At 37.8% G+C, this 20,926-nt stretch overlaps 1 protein-coding gene across 5 annotated transcripts in view; it reads right to left on the reverse strand.

Annotated features, from left to right (window-relative positions):
* CUL2 (cullin 2) overlaps nucleotides 1-20,926 on the reverse strand; it is a 56,463-nt gene that overhangs the window by 20,526 nt on the left and 15,011 nt on the right. For 4 of the 5 annotated variants that reach the window (XM_052805987.1, XM_052806002.1, XM_052805996.1 and 1 more), the window contains 7 exons: nucleotides 16,230-16,335; nucleotides 11,297-11,379; nucleotides 8,426-8,512; nucleotides 4,907-5,003; nucleotides 4,703-4,813; nucleotides 1,977-2,139; nucleotides 683-807 (listed from right to left, as the gene is read on the reverse strand). In XM_052805987.1, the coding sequence (XP_052661947.1) occupies nucleotides 683-807; nucleotides 1,977-2,139; nucleotides 4,703-4,813; nucleotides 4,907-5,003; nucleotides 8,426-8,512; nucleotides 11,297-11,379; nucleotides 16,230-16,335 (772 nt within the window). The remainder of the gene's footprint in view (nucleotides 1-682; nucleotides 808-1,976; nucleotides 2,140-4,702; nucleotides 4,814-4,906; nucleotides 5,004-8,425; nucleotides 8,513-11,296; nucleotides 11,380-16,229; nucleotides 16,336-20,926) is intronic. The other variant, XM_052806010.1, reaches the window with a different exon arrangement.

Here is a 20,926-nt window from a genome sequence, read left to right on the forward strand (position 1 = left end):
GACAGAAACACTGGATGGCTAAAGTCACCATCCTAAAGTGAGCACACATCTAGACAGCAAGATGTATACATGTACAAATATAATGCCAAATAAAAGCTTGTTTGCTTGTTTCTGAACAGCAATGCTAGAGGAACAAAAATGGAATTGATTAATTTAAATACATATGAACTGAAAAAAGTTTAACACACTTTAGTAAAATAATTAAGCTACAGTATTTTCAGAAATTACATGAAAATATGAGACTCCAAAGCTATTAGTGAAAAAACCACACTGAAATCAGGACAGAATGTCAAGTCCTTACAAATAACATATAATTAAACTAAAAGGAATCATTGGTTCCTAATGTACCAGAACAGCAAATGCTACTGACTTAGAGAAATTCAGGAAAAAAATACATACACGGAACAAAAGGACCTACTTGCCATGACAGCATTAAACAAACAACAATGAGAAATATCTAGCTGTAGTTGTTTCTGGTTAGATCACAACAATCAACTCTCAGGATAGATATGTGTTGCACAGCTAAGCGTGCTGATTAGAAGTTACAATTTATCTGTAATGTTCCAAACCAATTTCATATAGACAAAATTAAAAAAACAGAATAGAGTAAAAAAGAAAAGGGTAAACATTTCATCAGGAATGTTAATCAAATAGGTAATTTCAGCTGCCTGAGGAAACTCACATTTTCCTGAGAAAGATTGCTGGTTGCTCTAAGGCCCTCATCATGGATATGGTTTTGTAGTTCCTGAATCATATGAGGTAAACCACTTGACACAGCACGAAGTAGAGTATACATATTTGCCATGTCTGTAACAGAGATACATTTTTATAGAATATGCTTAGAAACGCTAAAAATCAACACTTAATATAGTATCATAATTTCACACAGAACTTTTCAAAGACTGAAACAAGACCAACTGTTTTGAAAAAAAAATTCAACATACACTGGATCACTGACAAAAGAAAAAGAGGAAAGAGTAGGGCTAATAGCAGTATTTACTGAGCACTGCCATTGTGACTACCTCACTCTTCTAATATTTCTTATTTAGGAGAGACTCCGAGAGGAGAGGTGGGCTAGTACAGAAAAGTATTGTATCAGTTTATTTTAATCCTTGGCCTCCCTAAATCTCCCTTAGCAGCAGCTGACTAAAATCAGTTCAGATATCTTCTTGACTTTTTGTTTTCCTCCAGTGGTGGCTTGAAATTTTTCTCAGGTTAGAAAAGCTGTAAATAAGCAACTGCAATTTTTATGGTTTTGGGGGTTTTTTTGCAAAAAAAGGATCCAAGCTCTGATCAAATTTGCAAAACTCTGAAAACTGAACACTATTATTAGATACAATTTAAGTTTGACTGTGAAAAATAATTTGTTTCACATAATAGATACCATCTTCGATGCAAGAAAAAGCACTCTTTCAAGGGTAAGAGGCATGTAGTCATCAGGAAGTATAATTTTTTTAGTCAGGCAGGGAATATAACTATAAGAACATTTGCTTCTGTAAAAAAGATTTGGGAAGAGAGGTCACGAAAGATTCAGGACAATAAAAAGTGGCTGTGAAAAGAAGCCAAAATATTTTATAATCCTGACCTGTCAAATGATGATGAAGAAATCTGTAAAGACAGAGCCATTGGTTTACAAATGAAAACACAAGCATAAAATATGATCAATTCTACAGGACACAGGACTTCAGTGTGTTTTTAAGCCAGCTAAGACAAGGAAAGAGAAAGAGTATTGGCTGAAAGAAGAATTGTTAACAGTAAAAAGAAGGTTTTGACTATATATTTGGAAGAATGAAAATGAATTACCTGGTAAAAGAAAAATGTCATTCAGGGTTTAATTGGGCTTTCTAGATGAGCAACATGTATTAGTTGAAAATGCTTAAGTGCATAGAAGGTCACTGAATAAAGACAGTAAATTGTAATGCTAAATGAATACAACAAAACCCACTTCAACGCTTTTTGTGACCATTGAGACTTACCACTTCTTTTCTCTTGTCTGATAATATTGTGACATTCTGCATGTAGAAACTGTAAGTGATCAGCTACCATTCTCTGTTGGCATTCATGAATCACTTTGCCATATGAGCTGGGATGCAAGTATTTCCGACACCGCATTTCTTCATCTTTTAATCTACCTAAAACCTACAGACAAGTTTTTACAGTGAGAGCTGATGAAATACTAACAACCATTATAGAACCGCAAATATACAACAGTATATGTATGTAGAACAAGAGACATGAGTAAGTAACAAAGTTAAAAAAGAACTTGTCTGGGATGCTGAAAAATTAAATTTGCTCTTTTGAATCAGGCTGTTGCTGAATTAATACAATCTTCTACTCCGAGTACTGACTAGGCTCAGTCACTACTAGATGTCTAATAGCACTTGGTAGTTCTCAAAATTTCTTCTTCCCTTCAATTTTGTGACCAGTCTTCCCCAATTTCTCCTACCATACTCCTTATTCCTTCTGAAAAAGTTTTACCACAATACCTAATTATATGACTATAAGAATCACTTCAACTGTTCCAAACCCATCTGCTTGTACATAAACATCTGCTCAAAAGGTACAGGAGTACATCTGAGCTATTAATAAAAACTCTCTTTATAACTTCAATGAAGGAAATAGGCATTATCGTAAAGTCAGTCATATGAATACTGACATAAAAGTCCTTATAACCAGTGAATATGAGGTGACCCTAGGGATAGTAGTGCAGCAGCAGACTGCTAATGATAGACAAAATTAATCTGCATTTCTTTTGGTTTAATTGAAGTCTTAGCCTGTCCCTGAATTTCATCTCAGGTGTGCAACCATTAGCTTATGCTCATTATTTAAAAGCAATCTCACCGCCTTCTCCTCAACTCTTCTATCTTTTTAGCGTGGACAGTATAGCACTGAGGACTGACTCCTAATCTTGTATTAATCTTTGCTTTATCAAGCAAGGTTTAAGAATTACAAGTAATTTAACCACAACCTGACTTCACACACCACAAAGCAAAACAAAAGAAAATCCACCTCAGAATATGTAATTTTTAACAATGCTCTGTAACAACTCTACCATATAGTCTTCTCTAACCATTGTATTGTTAAAACTCATTTTATGCTACTACAAACAGAAGAAGGAAGTGAGGAAGCAATACTGATCAACCTGATACGTGTTTTGGTATTTGTCTTTTTTTCTTTTTTTTTTTTTTTTTTTACTTTTAATGCAATTGATTTATCATTTATTATGAAACACTTTGAAGCTGACGGTCCACCCATAGGCAAGATTTGTAGTTTATATTCAGATTAACCATGACACCAAAAAGCATAGTTTAAACTATGGCCCAGTCAGCATGGGTTTACAAAAGGCAGGTCCTGCTTGACCAACCTGATCTCCTTCTATGACCAGGTGACCCGCCTAGTGGATGAGGGAAAGGCTGTCGATGTTATTTTCCTAGACTTCAGCAAGGCCTTTGACACTGTCTCTCATGGCATACTCCTGGAGAAGCTGGCGTCTCATGGCCTGGATAAGTGCACTATTCACTGGGTGAAAAACTGGCTGGATGGCCGAGCCCAGAGGGTCGTGGTGAATGGGGTGAAATCCAGTTGGCGGCGGGTCACGAGTGGTGTTCCCCAGGGCTCGGTGTTGGGCCCTGTTCTGTTTAATATCTTTATTGATGATTTGGATGAGGGGATCGAGTGCACCCTCAGCAAGTTTGCAGACGACACCAAGTTGGGAGGCAGGGTCGATCTGCTTGAGGGTAGGGAGGCTCTACAGAGAGATCTGGACAGGCTGGATCAATGGGCTGAGGCCAATTGTATGAAGTTCAACAAGGCCAAGTGCCGGGTCCTGCACTTCAGTCACAACAACCCCGTGCAGCGCTACAGGCTTGGGGAAGAGTGGCTGGAAAGCTGCCCGGCAGAGAAATACCTGGGTGTGCTGGTTGACAGATGGCTGAATATGAGCCAGCAGTGTGCCCAGGTGGCCAAGAAGGCCAACGGCATCCTGGCCTGTATCAGGAACAGTGTGGCCAGCAGGAGCAGGGAGGTGATTGTTCCCCTGTATTGGCCCTGGTGAGGCCGCACCTCGAGTACTGTGTTCAGTTTTGGGCCCCTCGCTACAGCAAAGACATTGAGGTGCTGGAACGTGTTCAGAGGAGGGCAACCAAGTTGGTGAGGGGCCTGGAGCACCAGTCTTATGAGGAGCGGCTGAGGGATCTGGGGCTGTTCAGTCTAGAAAAGAGGCGGCTGAGGGGAGACCTTATCGCTCTCTACAACTACCTGAAAGGGGGTTGTAGTGAGGTGGGTGTTGGTCTCTTCTGTCAGGTGGCTGGAGATAGGACAAGAGGGAATGGCCTCAAGTTGAGGCAAGGGAGATTTAGGTTAGATATTAGGAAAAATTTTTTTACTGAGAGGGTTGTCAAACATTGGAATGGGCTGCCCAGGGAAGTGGTTGAGTCACCATCTCTGGAGGTATTCAAAAAGCGAGTAGATGGGGTACTTCAGGACATGGTTTAGTGGGCATGGTTGATGGTTGGACTTGATGATCTTGAAGGTCTTTTCCAACCTAAATGATTCTATGATTCTATTCTATGATTCTAAACTGCATGAAAGCATACAACAAAGAACAACCATGGGAACTGTACAGGAAAACATGTATTACAATTATCAGTAAATTGATAATATTAGATTTTAGTTATTGCATGTGTACAGAAGAATCTCTTACCTTCTCCATGTATTGTGAGCAATTTGACTCTTGCAATAAATTTGAAGCTTCTTGTTTATAATACTCCCCTGTTTCATTCAGAAAAGGACACTCAAAAATTTCCTGATAAAACTAAAAGGGAGAATTTTTTTTTAAAGGACAAATAATACATATACTTAGTTTAACATTCAAAATTAAAAACACGAATCAGAAATGTGTATCTACCTTTAGGGGGAATTTTTTCTTATACTGTTCAACATGAACAAAGGAGTTAATAACCCCATGGATTACTTTCTGGTTTGGGTCTTCTCCACAGCGATCACTGAAACAGGCAAAGCAAACATTCATGAGAATGTAGCTATCTAGTGTAACTCATCTGATAGTCGAATGAAATAATATTGGATGAAAACATTTTCCAGTAAATTCCTCTGCTTAAATTGGCAAAATGAAGATTAATCTTAAAATTAAAATGTACTTTTCTTTCTCTCCCATACATTTAAATTGTTGAAATAACAATTCATAAACTATTCAAAAGCATTGCAGGTCATGAAATTTCCAAGTGTTTGCTAAGGATGTAAGTATTCCAAATTACATATTCTAAGCAAGTACTTTAAAAGTTACAATAAGTTCCATCTTTTATCTGTAGCCTTTATCAAATAGACTACCTTCACACTCCTGCCCCTGCCCCAAAAAATAATTTTTGCCAACATCACATCAAGAGGCATGCTATTTTCTTTTCTGAATATCTACTATGCAACATGTAGATGTCAAGTTGAACAAATAACAGACATGGCGCATTGTCACAATTTTTAATCATACTTTGGAAAAGGAAAGCCTTATGTTTTCCAGTCAAGTTCTTGGCTTCAAATGAGCAAGTTCAAGTGAAGAAAATATTATTTTTTAGTCCCATTCAGTTGAAAACAGAAGTAATTAAAACAAGCGTTTTGCATGCTAAAAACATTAGTGTTCACTCCTTTGCAAAGACTGGGAATAACAGACCCACACTCAGAGCAGCAGAAACTTTCTTAAAACATGAACTGTTCTAAAAAAGACCATCTTTCACATACACTTTACAAAGAAGTAAAAAGTATTCTTTAACTCCAAAGGTGTTAAATAGAACTAAAATATGATTTATAAAAGTATATTTACACTTAAGCATCAGCAATTGTAATTTCAAAGGTTTTCCTTTTCTAAATACATATGTATATGTGTATATAGAATAAGAACTTTTACTTTACTCAGATTGCACTGAAAAGACAAAATGAGTTCTCTGTTAGAAACTTACGTTGGTATAGGTGAGTCATTTACATGAGTGATTTAAAAAAAATTAAAATGTAAAAAAAAAGTAAAGCCAGCAAAAATACCTCAAATCCAAACATTACCATACACCCATCTAGGCTGGGGTGGAATGGGGGAGAAATAATTTTGCTAATTTCATTCATTTTGGTTTGGAATTGATAAAAGCTCCAGAGGATGCCCATAAGCTAGGGAAGTTTACCGGGACAGCCGCACCAGCAGTCATCATATTACATACACCAGACCATATTCATATGTTCACAACACTGTTAATTATGTGTATTGCTTTTAAATACCACTGTGCCCTAAGATCTGAAAACTTAAGCTCACAATGGGTAGGAGGAACTAGCTCTCTAACAGATTACGAGTAGTCACTGCATGGTTTCTGTAGCTTCGTCACCTGTAACAAATGAGCTGACCTAATAGGTAACTGCTCCAGCAGGGACGGTTTGATTATTTTTTATTTCCCCCTGGGGGACAGAAAGGTTTCCTCTGGTTCTGGTAGCTGAACAAATGGAATAAATCTGGGTTTGGGTACATGTAATGCATTCTTGCCAACGACCCTCTGCTGGGTCTGGTTATACGACGGCAGAGGCAGCAGCACGTCACAGAAGGGAAGAACTGTAACACCAGACCAGGGCCCGGACCCAGCTGCACCCCAGAGGGGCTCAGGACCACAGTAAGCTGCAGGACGCATGCAGCCTGTGAACATAGCACCATGTCACGGAGTGCAGGAAGCTGCATAACTAAAAGTTGAGCATATTACAAGGCAGGGCTCTGTCAAGAGACAGTCCAGTCCGCCTCTAGCACGCCAGGTTCTGGACCTGGAAAGATACCGGTGACACTGTGGCAGTGTCTTGTGACACAAACACAAGAAGCATTACTGTAGTAACAGATGAAGACCCAGCTCCCCCCTGCTCAGTTCACAGGCCACTTCACAGACCTTAGCCCACACAGATGTGGGAGGAGAGGGAGCAGCAAAGGTCAGGCCCAGGGGATTCGAAGGTCAGCATATCATTAGGAAAAAGCTGTAGAAGTACAGGAGGCAGATGCTCCGTGGAAGAGCTGTAAGGGAGGAGACAGGCTTTCGAAGCACAGGCCAGATGGCATGAAGGCGACAGACGAAAACAATACAATATAGAACCAGCCTTGCCTGCCTTCTGGGTAGCTGGTAGTACACAACAGAAAGAAAGAATTTAAATCCACTTCTGAATATTGAGGTAGCGAGGATGCGGTTGCCAATGAAATAATGTTTGGAACAACTGCCAGGATCATGTAAGGTTTTTTGGGGGGGGGGGGGGGGGGGGGGGGTTGGGGTTTTTTTGTTTTTTTATATAAGATGCCCACACTTGCAGAATTTTTAGTAGCTTAACATAGGTTTCCTCAGCAGGTGAGTATTACACATTTACAGCAAAGTTGTCACGAAATTTATTGACAGAACTGTGTTATGAACTTCACCATGAACCTACTTGAAAAGCTACACTATTTCCAAGATAAATAGTTTTGTGACACAAAACTATCATTCTTTCCACTTTGGCAGCATCTTCAGGTTGTTATTTACACCAATGGCACTCCACTCCCAAGAATTTGTAACACAAATGGCTAGTTTCAACAAAATTTGACAGACATTTCAGAAGTTTCAAGGATGATTCTCATGAAAGTTGTAGTAATAAGAGTATTTGCCACACTAAAATGAGAGAAATTGGTGACCCCACCAGGGTGGAAGTCTATTAAGTGCATATTTTCCTTCTTGGCAGTAGTCAGCAAGCAATATGGATGCATACAGCTACAGAGCTGCTGCTGTACAGTTTGAAGCAGGGATGTCACTGGACATCTTGGGAGTGTAGAAGGCAATGATGATACTTAGTGGGGCACCTGGACAAAAAGATAAAGCACTAGAAACACAAGTTCCACTAATTCTCCTGCTGCTGAGTTTCTTTTTTCAAAAGAAATGGAGAAAACTACAGAACACAAGCTCAAGGACTTTGTGCTGTTTTATATTAACTCCATCTTGTTCCTATCTTAAGACTAAAGCTAACAGTGGAAGTTTAATGTGTATTGTCCAGCATACTACTATAGCCCCATAGAACATATTTAAAGTTTAAGCTACAAGAATAAATACTGTATTCATTAAAAGAAGATTCCATCATTCAAAAGAAGTGCTCTGCTGTGTCAGACCAATTACCTACAGAATTCATTGTGAAATAAAGAGCCTGTTTCAAACACTTTTTAAGAAGTTATTAACTTCTAATAGCTTTCCTTTCAAACAAATGATATAAATAATGTATCAGCTTAGGCAGGAATAGTTCGGTTAGTTAGAAAGTGTTAGTTATCTTTAGTAGAGAAGCCTCTCCTGGTTAGTCTGTACTAATCACACTGTCATTTGAGATAGCACCTGAAATTTCCAAATTATTTCTGTTTAAGAATTTCATAGATGAATTTTCTCACAATTCGAGATCTTGTCGGCTTCCTGTTGTGTTGAAACAAAAATGCGTAAGTTGATATTCAGCTTGCCTTGTAGGAGGAGTGCTTGGGCTAGAGGGAGGGGGAAGAAAGTGTGTTATATTCAGAACTCTGTATTAAGAGGAGTGCAGTCAGACAAGACAGGCTTAAGTGATTTAACAATTCTCTGCTGTTCATGGGGGGTAATCCTGCTCCCTTTTGCTCAGCCACAGGCCTCTGTAGCCCTCTTGCATTGATTTGGCACTGATCTAATTCTGTGCTGAACCGACTCATCATGCCAATCTGGAGAAATATTAGCCAGGATGGTTTTCTGTCATATTAGCAGTTGAGTTGGTTCACTAATGGACTAGATGAGCACCAAATTCAGCGCAAGACAGACAGTAGAGCACAGCTTGCTCCTTTTTGGCATCAGCAAACTCTTAGATCAGTTTAGCCATCTTGTTCAGCTGAACCACAAGTCACTACTTGTACTTCTTTATTTTTCATGTGCCAAAAAAGTTTAGTTAATTTTAACGTATAGTGTATTGCACAAGTTTATAGCTTCTAAAAAGTAGATGTGCTCAAGATTTTAGTCAGAAGTCTTTTTAAAATTCCAGTTAAATACACTGATAAAATGAAACCTGACAGCAAAATTTGTGCCTCTGCTCCCCCAACCTTTTCCAACACAGTAATAAACATACTTTTATATGCAACCAGTTGACTACGATGTTGGTTATCAATTCCACGTATTGTTGCATACTATGCAAAATCTTCCAGTTACAAGAAGTTCAACTGTCCCAACTATTTAAATTTTAATTTTTTTGTAAAACATTTTAATAAATTGAACCATGCACACACTTATGTACTACACTTAAGAGGGCCATCTAATGAAGGGGTTTCTGAATATATACATGTATTAGTAATTTTATTAAATTTTTTAGGTAATAAACTTCCCATGCATATTCTTGTACCTCTGATAGGTGTAACTTATTGATATCCACTTCTTCAAAGACACTGTTTAATCCCTGAATTGCTGAACTCAATGCTAAAAGACATTTAGCAGCTATTTGCAGCAAGGTCTTTAAAATTGCCTCTTACAAACCATATTGACCACTGGAATCATAGCAAAGAACAGCAACAAGCCTATAGTTACATGCAAAGGCCGTCCTCAGAATACCCATAGCAAGCCCTACATTTCATGATACCATGATGAACAGCTATAATAAGTTCTCTCTTATGTAGTTCATTACATGATAGGCAGATCACAAAGTGGCTGGAACAAACTTAATACAAATTGTTGGATGTGTATTTTGAGAAACAGAGTTGAATTAACTTCTCTGAGATCACACAGAAGAATCCTTAATAACAGAGGGGAAAAAAATACAGACCCAAATTAGAGGCAATGACTCAAGTTTTATTTAAAACTTTCCAAATGGTTTAATAACAAAGAACATCAACTTGTTACAGTCTCAAGATCTAACGCCACACAGAGCCAGTGACAGTCTAGATCTAAATACCCTTGTGAGGTTTGCAGTCAGCCTCAAGGTAAATACATACCATTACTTTTAAGAGGCATCAGATGGTTGTTGAGAAAGGTTTTAACACAGATTTCCTCTCCCACCCACCAGCGAAATATACAGATTGACTAAAAAGAGTCTTCAGTGTCACTGTGCTTAATGTAACAAAGCATTTTCTTCACCATGAATCAGGGAATCTTCATTTAGTAAAAATAAATTGTGATAGTAAACATATGGATAAAGCAGCATTAGCACGGGTTACAAAGGAAGCATGGTTCAACAACTGAAAGCAAATAAATACTTCGTGGCTTCAGAAATACTATGAGAGGGACATCATGTCAGTTACTTAGTCATCAAAAATTTAATTCAGGAAGGAAAAATAAAATTATAATATTAAAATCAGTTTTTTAATGCTTTTTGGCTGACTAAGTGCATGTCCAATGCACTTCAATCAGCCAAATTACCTCACTCTTTCAGTTTACCTACACCAGCCGAGTCACTTGAGTCAGGCACGCAATCACATTAAAAAAACCCCAGTCATTAAGCAGAATGACCAGAGCTACCCTATACTGTGGTAAAAGTGTAGAAACTGATGGAACTTACAACTACACAGGGTCTGCAGTATATTTCAACATTTCTGTTTATTTATAACTAAAAAGATCCTTTAGGAGTTAAATAGCATAAAGGTTTTAACCCCAAACTTAAAAAGCCTCAAGTCCTGCAACTACCAGGGTCTTCATTTAAAAGTAACAAAGATATTCAGAAATAAAATAATAAATTCCCTCAAAGTGAAAAATAAAATAAAAAAAAAAAATTCCATTTTGTTCAAGTAAAGCACCAAGAATGTTAAGTGAAGTCACTCCTCGGAACAACAGAAACCCAGAAGCTTAGTCTTCCTGGCAGATAAGCAAGAATTGTTTTGGGTCTCATACAAAGCAACATAGCTTTTCTGGCTTCAGCAAATCCTTGCACAAGTCCTGGTCCTTATGTTTACTGACAGCACAGAAGCCAGAAGCAGTCAGCATCAGGTGGAGAAAAAGGCAAAAGGCATCCTTTGAGACCTGGGGAATTACCCTAACTACTCCCCAATCCCATTAATAAGAAGGGTTGCTGAAACAGAAAAGATCACTACCCTCAGATTACAGTGAATCAACTATTTTCTTTTCACAAGTCTTTTTCCACATATGCAAACCACAAATATGTAGCTACAATGAGAAAAACTGATAGAACATCATAATCAGGTAAGAAGCTACTTTCAAAAAAAACATAGAAGAATTTGGTCAAAGTCCCCAGACTTCTCAAAGTAAAAAAGTGCAAAACCCCCACATTGTGTAAAAGCAAAAAATAATCAAGCACTCACTTTTTTATTTCTCGGAGGAGCATCCGAATAAGGATGGACTGCAGTGGCTCAATCATTAATTTTCTCCACATATCAAGAGCTAGCTGTCAGGACACAATACAAGTTTATATCAACAAAAAATACAAAAAAACCACCCCAAAACAAAACCAAGGATGACACAATTCCCCATTCAGAATTTTAAAAGTTAAATTTTTAGATGCCCTCTTCTTTCTCCTTTTTAAATTCTATTGTTTGCTCCCCTGCCCCCTCAATTTGTCAATATATAAATATATTAATCATTTTTCTTCTAGAACATCTGACTGCATTCGGATGAATATCACACAGATCTGTACACTAGCAGTGTCAGACATAGAATTTCTAGCCAGGCAGTGTCTGAATGCATGCTTCCCAGCCCGCATGCTTCCTACACATCTAATAGGACTGATTTATTCCTTGGTTCCAGTCTGTCAAGGATTCTCAAATGCATATAAGGACCCTAAACATGCTGGTTATGAGGGCAAGTTTTAAGTGTACATACAAACAAAACATCTGCATAGTAATAGGTAAGTAAGATTCCTTTCTATCTGAAGTGTTTGAATGTGTACAGACACCAGTATTTCTAAAAATGATAGCAAAGTAAGTCTCAGCTGACAAAAGGGAAAGTCTCTTGGCCGATTTGTCAGAGTCAAAGATACAGAACCCTTATATCCAACACACAGAGAGCATCTCCAAACTAAGATGCATACAGCTTGAGCAAAGTCACTGGCAAGCTAATACTTGACTTAAATGGAATTCAGATCTTCTTCATATTAGGGATAGGTCACCCTATTCCTAATATATCATTAGAGGTATCAGACAAATGGACTCAAATATCTCAAACTCTTGTGGGTGAAGTAATTGCTCCCAAAACATACCATTTTTAAAAACACAACTGCAAGCATTCAAAGGAGTTTTTACATGTAAGTCAAAACCAGATTTAAAGCCCAAAGGGGATAATGTGATCCCTCAAATGTGGGGGGAATAACCACACACATTTGAGACCTCTAAAAACACCTACCAGTGAGTAATAGGCTGGGAAAAAATGAAATGCCCTGAATCACTGAGGACAGAGGGAATATGGCTGCTAAGAAAGCTTTGACACAACTGACAGGTCCTTAGCCGTAAAAATTAAAATACTGATCAGGTATGTCTTAACTGAAAGTAGGCATCTAGCTATCAACTAGGTATCCAATCTGATCCAATTTGTGAAATAAATCATCCTTTTAAAGAGCAGACAAATGAACTTGCTCTGTCACAGCTATCCAGCACCTATGCTGTAATACAAGGTACAGAAGTCTGGGAAATAAAGCTGCATTATAAGCAGGTTCAAAGAAGAGGTAAAGGTTTGCTTATAAATCAGACAAATAATGCTTTGAAATCAAAGTTGCCTTAAAAGTGATTTTCATTGTCTTGCCTTGTGAACAGTATTAGTAGAACAGTTAAGAGGAAAACAGTTTCCCTAAGACATCAGGAACTCATCCAGCAGAGAATGCTGAAAGAAGCTAGTTCTGGAGAGGGGAAAAAAAAAAAAAAAAAAAAAAAGACTGACTCATTTTGTGACTATGAGGTGAGGGGGATGACCTCAGTGACTCAATTCTGCAATGTGGTCTCTGAAACATGGTCCCTCTCACATATTATCTACCAATCTGAAACGGCTTCAAGTTGCCTGTTGGAATTTTCTGACCAAGTAAACTACAGACAGGTCAATCGAGGAACTTAATGTTCAAGGGTCTTTCTTCTCCTTGAAGAGAGGGACTGATCTTATTTCTCTACCTAGATACAGAACATGGCAGTCTCCTCCATTTTCCTGATTCTGTTGCCCCATGACGGGGGAAAAAACAGAAGGCACATCTTAACTACCTTCTAGCTCAGAGCTCCCGTAGAGTCATTGAAAACTTGGAAGTCTGAAATTGGTGATAGGAGCTCAACTCAGAAAAGCAGTATCCTCCACCGTCCATTTGTAACATATGAACAGAAAAAAAAAAAAAAAAAGTCTTGCAAGCACTGGCAGACTACCTTCATCAACTGATCTCATCCTGTATTTTTCCTAGTACAACAATTACTGAATGTCTGGAACGCTTATCGGGATGATAAACTGCTCGATGCCATGCCCATACACATCACATACGCACCTCCAGTCTCTTGCATGTACCTACTGTTACACACCCCAGAACAACTAAGCAAGCATGTACTTGTTTTAAGATTACTGAAAATGTCCCAAAGTTTCATTAGCACACATGAGCGACACTGAGACAGAAACTTTAGTACATAGAGGGTACAGTTCTGCTTCTACAAATACTGGGTACTATTTCTGTAACTTCATGCTCAGACTGAAAAGAACTATATATAACATAAGCATGTTTGCTCTTGGGTAGATAAGGGACAGATCATCTCAGTCATCTAAAAAGGGATAAATGATAATTCCTTCCATTCTGAAGTGATGAACAACTAAAAGACTTTTGTCAAAGCCCTTAGTGCAATCCAAAGAATAAAAGACAGAATCCTAAACAGAAACCATAACAAAAGAGAAAATGCTTTCAAAACAAACACTTGATAAACTTGGCAAGTGCCTTGTAGGTCAAGGAATACGAACTACGTTTATTTTTGGGGCAATGAATTCACCAAAAACAGTGCTGCAATTTAATGCATTAAACTACTTGAGTGTAGGACTCAAGTCTCCATTCCTTTTCAGGGCAAAGGAGTAATTGCCATAAACCTAATCCTATACCAGTAATGAATAGAGAATAACTTTACTGCCTCAAGATCCAAAATTTACCTCCCACTGCTGCAGATTACAAAAACAGTGTTTGGTAAAGAGAAATGGAAGGAGTCTTGGAGTGAGATAATGAAAAACTCACTAGCAGAATTCCAGACATCATTATCCAAACATCTTCATCAAAACCCAAAGGCTGCCAGCTACAGTTTAAGAATCCTGACCCTCCCCATAACCTGTCTCAATGATGAGCTAGGGATGTACCATCCTAGGAACAACTGCTGGGAAGCTTGAAGAAAAGTGTGTGTCATTGTCCTTCTGCCTTGCTTGTAATTCCATAAACATGAAGAAAACGGAATACTCAAAAAAAAGCTGAATTATCAGGTCTGCTATTTGTTCTTCTTCGGTAAACATATGCTAGGGCAGAAAGCTATGGACAAAAGTTGCCACAACCATCCTTTGGGTCATACCTCACAATGGAGTAGTAACACACTGAAACAGGGCAAGAATTCATAAATACATCACCATCACCAAGCCCCAAGAACAAGCCCAGACCTATTCCCAGCCCCGAAAGCAGCTGAACTAAGTCATTCACACACAGCTAAGGACTACCTCTGACAATCATGGGAACAGACTTCGCTAAATCTCAGTCTGAGGAAATAAGAAATAACATTTATGCCATTTCGAAGATACCACAAACAGTACAGCAATATGTACTTCCAAGCTCTGATAAGCCTTTTACAGATGCCACTGATTAGCAAGCATTGCAGACAGCACAGGTAGACAAGAGAACAATTTCCTCTCCTGCATTGACTTGACTTAAAGTATATCATGTTTCTGGTGTTTTTTTCAACCCACCCCCAACTTGTCAGAGGATTAGCAATTTCAACTTGCGGTGCTGTCTTCAACAGCTGGCTAGCTGGGTCAGAAGCACAAAAGATGCTTCTTCATGCATCACAATCTCTCCTTACTCATAACTAAAGGCAGCAAAGATCTCCTACTTAAAACAACGAAATCAAAGAGCGAGAACAGTAACCACTGACAGGTCAAGTTCTGACATTAAGGAAAAAAAAAGCTATTTCTCTAGCTTTTGAAACCAAAAGAGAAGTAGCGTTCACTTCCCTTCTAGAGAAAAAGGCAAATATAGAGGAAAGGAAAAAAAACAATACACCACTACAGATGATGACAGAATAAAATGAATTCTCCAGCTAGCAGTGTGTATACGTATAGACACAAAGCAAACAGATACACAAACAAGCATTCAAAAGAAAAGTTTCTATTCAACTGTATTCAGGATTGTGGTTTTGTTCTGATTCAGACTGAAAAGATGTTTTCAAAATCTTCTTAGAAACATACTAAAACACTTTGTTTTGAAAAATTTGAAAGTTTTTTTTTGAATGTAAAATTGTCTTTTAATTTTACTTTCTTATATTTCATGGTAGCAGTAGCCATGAAGTGACAGAAATTATGTATACTTCACTTCTGCATAGCTGAAGTGCACAGGGTAGTTAGAAAGTAGGCCTGCTGCTGACAATTTTTTTCATTTTATAGGTATTTAAAAATTACTCTCAGCCTCTCCAATTTACATTAGTAACTGCGTAAACACCCTTGTATCTGCCCCAAATGGGGCGACAAGACAATTGACTTGCCCTCTATACATGATACTTCTGTGCACAGAATGTCTACTTTTTCTTTCAAAATCTCGATCCAAGTTGCCACAATAGAAATACAAAACGGCTAGCATTAGAAAATAAGATGTACAGTATTGCAGAAGACTAATCTCAAAAAAAGCTGTTACACTTTGTGACATCAAGAAATAGAAGCCTAAAAGTCGTATTTCAAGGGTTTCCAAAAACAAAAGTACTGCTTCTTCAAAATATTTTCTAGATAGTAGTGTCACTTAATAAACCAAAGTTGTTGGGTTGGTTTGGGTTTTTTTTGCAAAGTGGTATCTATTATCACATTGTAAACTGAAGTTCTCCAGTAGTTTTCATATTTGCTTATTTTTTTCCCTAGGCCACTACATTTTTCTACATCAAAACTGTAATCTCATTTTACAAAAGGCTCACTGCTTACATCTTCTACCATATTTAACTATTCAGATTCTGTGACACAGAAAAGTCGAAATTTAGAAGGACAAAGCTGAACTTGTAGCGCTTCTGAGCACAGTTTATATCCACTCCCACTTTCAGAGATACCTACCTCTCCTATTTCCATCAGTGGTTCATTCATATCCACTCCTCCGTAGCCATACTGAAGATCAGCTTCAGTCAATTTGTTCTTCTTAATAAACTGTGTGTTGAGGTACCTATAGAAATAAAGATATTCTAATCAAAACAGGCAAAAGTTAAGATTTTTTTTTTTTTAAATAAATTTAGAATTGTGGAATGTCTTCCACATCACAAAAGATAACCTCTTTTAACCAGTGCCATTGCTATTGGTAGGGAATTCTTAAAATACAAATGACTGATTTAAAAGATCTTACATCATATTAAAACAGTACAGTGTTAGTAATTGAGATATCAAACACTAGCCTGATACATCACCGTCAGTATTTTCTTGGTGTGCAATATACTTGTGTAAGACTCCAACCTTTCAACATACATGGCCATATTACTCATACATGTATATGCAAAATAACTGCTAAATTCTGAGCAGTTGACTAGTATTAGAGTGATAGTAATTTATTTATCTTTAATGTTAGAAAAATGTTCCTGAGTATCAAGTATTTTTAAGTAAAATGTATTTTTTTCTACCTGTACTGTTTATTATTTTGCATTTCTCAGACTAAACCACAAAAATAGTGTCAATTTTTACAGGGCCAATTTTTGTCAGTTATAATCCCTTACACAGGTCATGGTAACTAGCAAACAGCTCTATTACAAATTCTAAAGATAAGAGAAGAATTTGTAGAAATTATTTTAATTAACAGTTATAAAGAAGAAATGTTATAAACGGTTTCTTTTATTTTAGTATTTAGTATTTACTATCATATGCATAGTTTTTGTAAATAACAGAAAATGGTTTCTGCGCAAGACCTGGTAAAACATCCCTTTTAATTCTCAGGATTCCCTTTAAAAGAAATACAGTAACATTTTTAAACTGAACCATTCTCCTCTTTCCCAGATAACTGGGAAAAAATTTCTAATATGTTTCATAACTACCCTTACAATATTTGTTATGTTAGTGCTTAAATGAGGTAACTGAGAATTTTTTTTTTAAATTCCAATCTAACTAGCAGTTTTGAGATGCCCAGTTTCAGACACTGAAGAGAGCCAGATTACTGAAGCACTTCAGGAGATTCAGGCTTCAAAGGCTGCATCAGACTAGTGACGTCTGAACACTTTCAGCAGGAAGACAAATGACAGGCAAAGAAGAAAAGGAGTAACACACTATGGAAACCTGTGCACTTGAAAGGATTTAGGACACCACAGAGTACAAAGAATGAAGACTTGTGATAGTGCAGTGGTGACAGACTGGAATACAGTGACCTAACCTACTTTCAGACTCCAGAGTCTTACAGAGTACTTAAGCCCTCTGCTACCACCAATAACCATCATAAATTGTAAATGCAAGTCTGTGAAGAAGGCTACAGGCCTGTCATCTCATATAAAACTTGTGTGGACATCCAGAATAGTTGGAACACAAGCCTTAAGCAGGCACGCTCCTTGATGATATTTCCTGCCCCTCACCACGTGAACAAAGCCAGCAGCTGCCATTCTGCTTTTTCCTGTTAAGCTCGCTAAAAAGGAAAGCCCTATGCTCCCCTCATTCACACCCTCTCTTCAACAAATCCAGATTGGACAACGATCTGTCTTAAAACTAATGTAGCCACAAGTAAATAAACAAGTTTAACCTAGATCAGGTAGCCCTGCAAAGACCTATGTGATTCAAGCAAAAAAGGGGGTGGCAAGAAGCGGGCAGACAAAATGACTCATGGCAAGAGCGTCACCATACTCTGCCTCAAAACCAAAACCAAATTTGCCCACATTTCCTCTCCCCTTCGCCTACTTTTACCATCAACTTCCAGAACAAAGCACAAGCAAATAACTGCAAAGGATGTGTAAACAGTATAATCTCAAGTCAACTTCACTGAAGTCATAAACCATTTTTCACCTTGAATAACTACTTCAAATACTTCATCTGTTTCTTACTTTTAGAAGACAATCCATAAGGTTCATCTGTAACTTACTGTGGGGACAAGGACTGGGCATGCATTCATAATACCAGAAATTGTCCAGACTCTTGCTACTACTGAGATAAAACTTTCAGGTGAAAATTTGAAACACCTGATCACACAGCTCACGCCCAATTACTTGAGAGTGCAGCTGTGCAGGTTTACGCTTTACTATCTGATGAGGAAAATGGCAGACAAGATGAGAAAATGAAGGTTTCCTTTCATGTTATTAGCAAAGCAATATACCTTTTGGTACCCACACCTCAAAACACACCCATCAAGCTTCCACTCCAGAAAGAAGTTAAAAGTTTGGAATTTACAAGAGTGCTACAAGACTCATTCAAAACAAATACCTACTTTACAGTGGAATACTGAAAGACAGTGTTCCATCTAAATTGACAATATTGGGAAATGTCTGGTACATGAATATTTTTGTGGGCAAATTTCTTCAGATATAAAGGACTTGGTAATTCAGCAAAATAAAAGGATGTGTTCTTTTACAAGGAATTTAGCAAAAAAACCCTGCAAAAACTAATTTAACAATTAGAAGGGTAGCTAATTATTGGGACAGGTTACCTGCTAACTTTCATGTATTTGGTACTTTTAGATCAACGAAGGACAACACTCTAACCACAGATTACTATTCCAGACACAGTGGCCACATTCCCAAAGCAATGTTTCCACATCTCAATAGCACGCAGTGTCCTTGAGGGGACAGACTTTGCAAAGCCTTGTCAGAAGGATTAGATGTGTATTTTTTTCTTTTAATGTTTTATTTGGTTTTAGTAGTTTGAATTACATACTCCTAGGTAAGAAACAAATATTAGTGTTGGCAAAACAGACATGGTAAAATTTAGCTTGAAGGTAGTAAACCTAAGAGCGTACCTGTCTCAAGTCAGTTCCCAGTTATTTTCTTATGTTCTCCATGATAAACCCTAAAGAATTTACCTCCTTTAAGTCTTTGTCCATCCATGATATGACACCACGAAACAACAGACATGATTATATGTATTTCTAGAAGTACCATACTTTTTTTAAGCAAAAAGGGTAGATGCCCTCTATTCAGAATCTTTTCCTCTTCTGAAAGCTCTCCAAAGATAAAGAAGAAACTTCTGAGCAATGACTCTTTTCTTCACCCTATCCCCCTTCCACACACATAGTCAGACTGCTATACTGATCCCCAAAATGGCACAGGAGTCTAGCAGAACAGTATGCAGGAATAAACCTGACCAAGTGCCGAGGAAATTGCTTTCAGAAAGTTGCACCAAGAGTACCCTGCTAACAATTTTCACAGGCCATTGCAAGTGCTTGTGGACAGAGAAATGGATACAGACCCTACATGGCAATATCATTCACTGTTCTGATGTATAGGAGGCAATTAAAAAAAAAGTAACTAATTAGCTAGGACTAAGTATTACCATTAGTTTTCAGAAGTATTCAGTTTGTTTTTCAAGATTTTCTTCAACCTACCACTTGCACAATTATATTGCTTTGCAAGCTACAGTATGCATATGCAATCACATGACAAAGTTATAAATGGGTACATTACTGTATAATAGAGATTAGCAACTGTATTAATACTTTCGATAATTTCCATGTCCATTTATATGGTCAGTGGTGCTAAAACTATCTGGGGACCACTTATGAACAGTGTTCCTCATGGGTGGATACTAAGTTAGCAGTTTGCCTTGCAGAGCCGACAGCGAGCCAACCACCTCCTTGGCTGCATTAGCAAGAGTGTACCAGCAAGTCGAGGGAGGTGATTGTTCCCTCAGCACTTGTGAGGATGTACCTAGAACATTATGACCAGTTTTGAGTACCCAAATACCAGAGATCTGGACAAATGGAAGGGAGTCCAGAGAAAGCTCACTGAAACAGCTAGGATGCAGAGCATGAGACATACATAAGATGAAGATAAACTCTTCTCAGAGGAGCACGGAGAAAAGACAAGAAGCAATGGACACAAGTTGCAGCATAACAAATTCCAAACAGACATACGGGAAAATTTTTTAGAATTAGAGTAATCAAGTACTAAAACAGACTGCTCATAAAGGCAGCAAAATCTCTGTCCTTGAAGGAGCTCAGAATTTGACTCAACAAAGCCTTAGGCAACCTGGTTTAACTGTGAAGCTAGCCCTACTCCGAGCATAAGGTTGAAATGGATGACCTTCAAAGGTTTATTCACACCTACTTTTTTTTTTTTTTAATGTTTCAATGAAAGCATGCAATGGTGGCTTCACAAGAGCTATACTAAAAGCAGCAGGACCACTGTGCTTTATCCAAGCATAATGCTTTATCATGTCTAGTAGTGTACACATACAAGTGCTCAGCACTGGAAATTTTCAATAATCCAGTATCTGTTCTGATTCACTCTTAAGCACAAATGAAGTATTCACTGGTTTACAGATCTGTAAAATAGGGTTAAAGTAATCTACCACAATTGGAGGATTAGCTAATAAATGAAAGCCATTTCATTACAACAAAGCACTGCAGATACTAATATTTTATGAATGCAAGGGCCGTATCAAAATAATGAGACCAATAATAAATACCTGATGTGGAAGTAAACCTCCCAGGGGTACCAAATGCTATAGCCTAAAATGAAGGCAGTTCTTCAGTGGAAGAAGTTTCAGTAGAAAAATACCATTAATGTTAGGTTTCAAATGTTGATGGCACTTCTTGTTTGTTTAAATCTTCCCCATATTTATTAAGTTACATAATT

Source organism: Harpia harpyja, chromosome 1 (assembly GCF_026419915.1).
Source record: "Harpia harpyja isolate bHarHar1 chromosome 1, bHarHar1 primary haplotype, whole genome shotgun sequence".
Lineage (NCBI taxonomy): Eukaryota > Metazoa > Chordata > Aves > Accipitriformes > Accipitridae > Harpia > Harpia harpyja.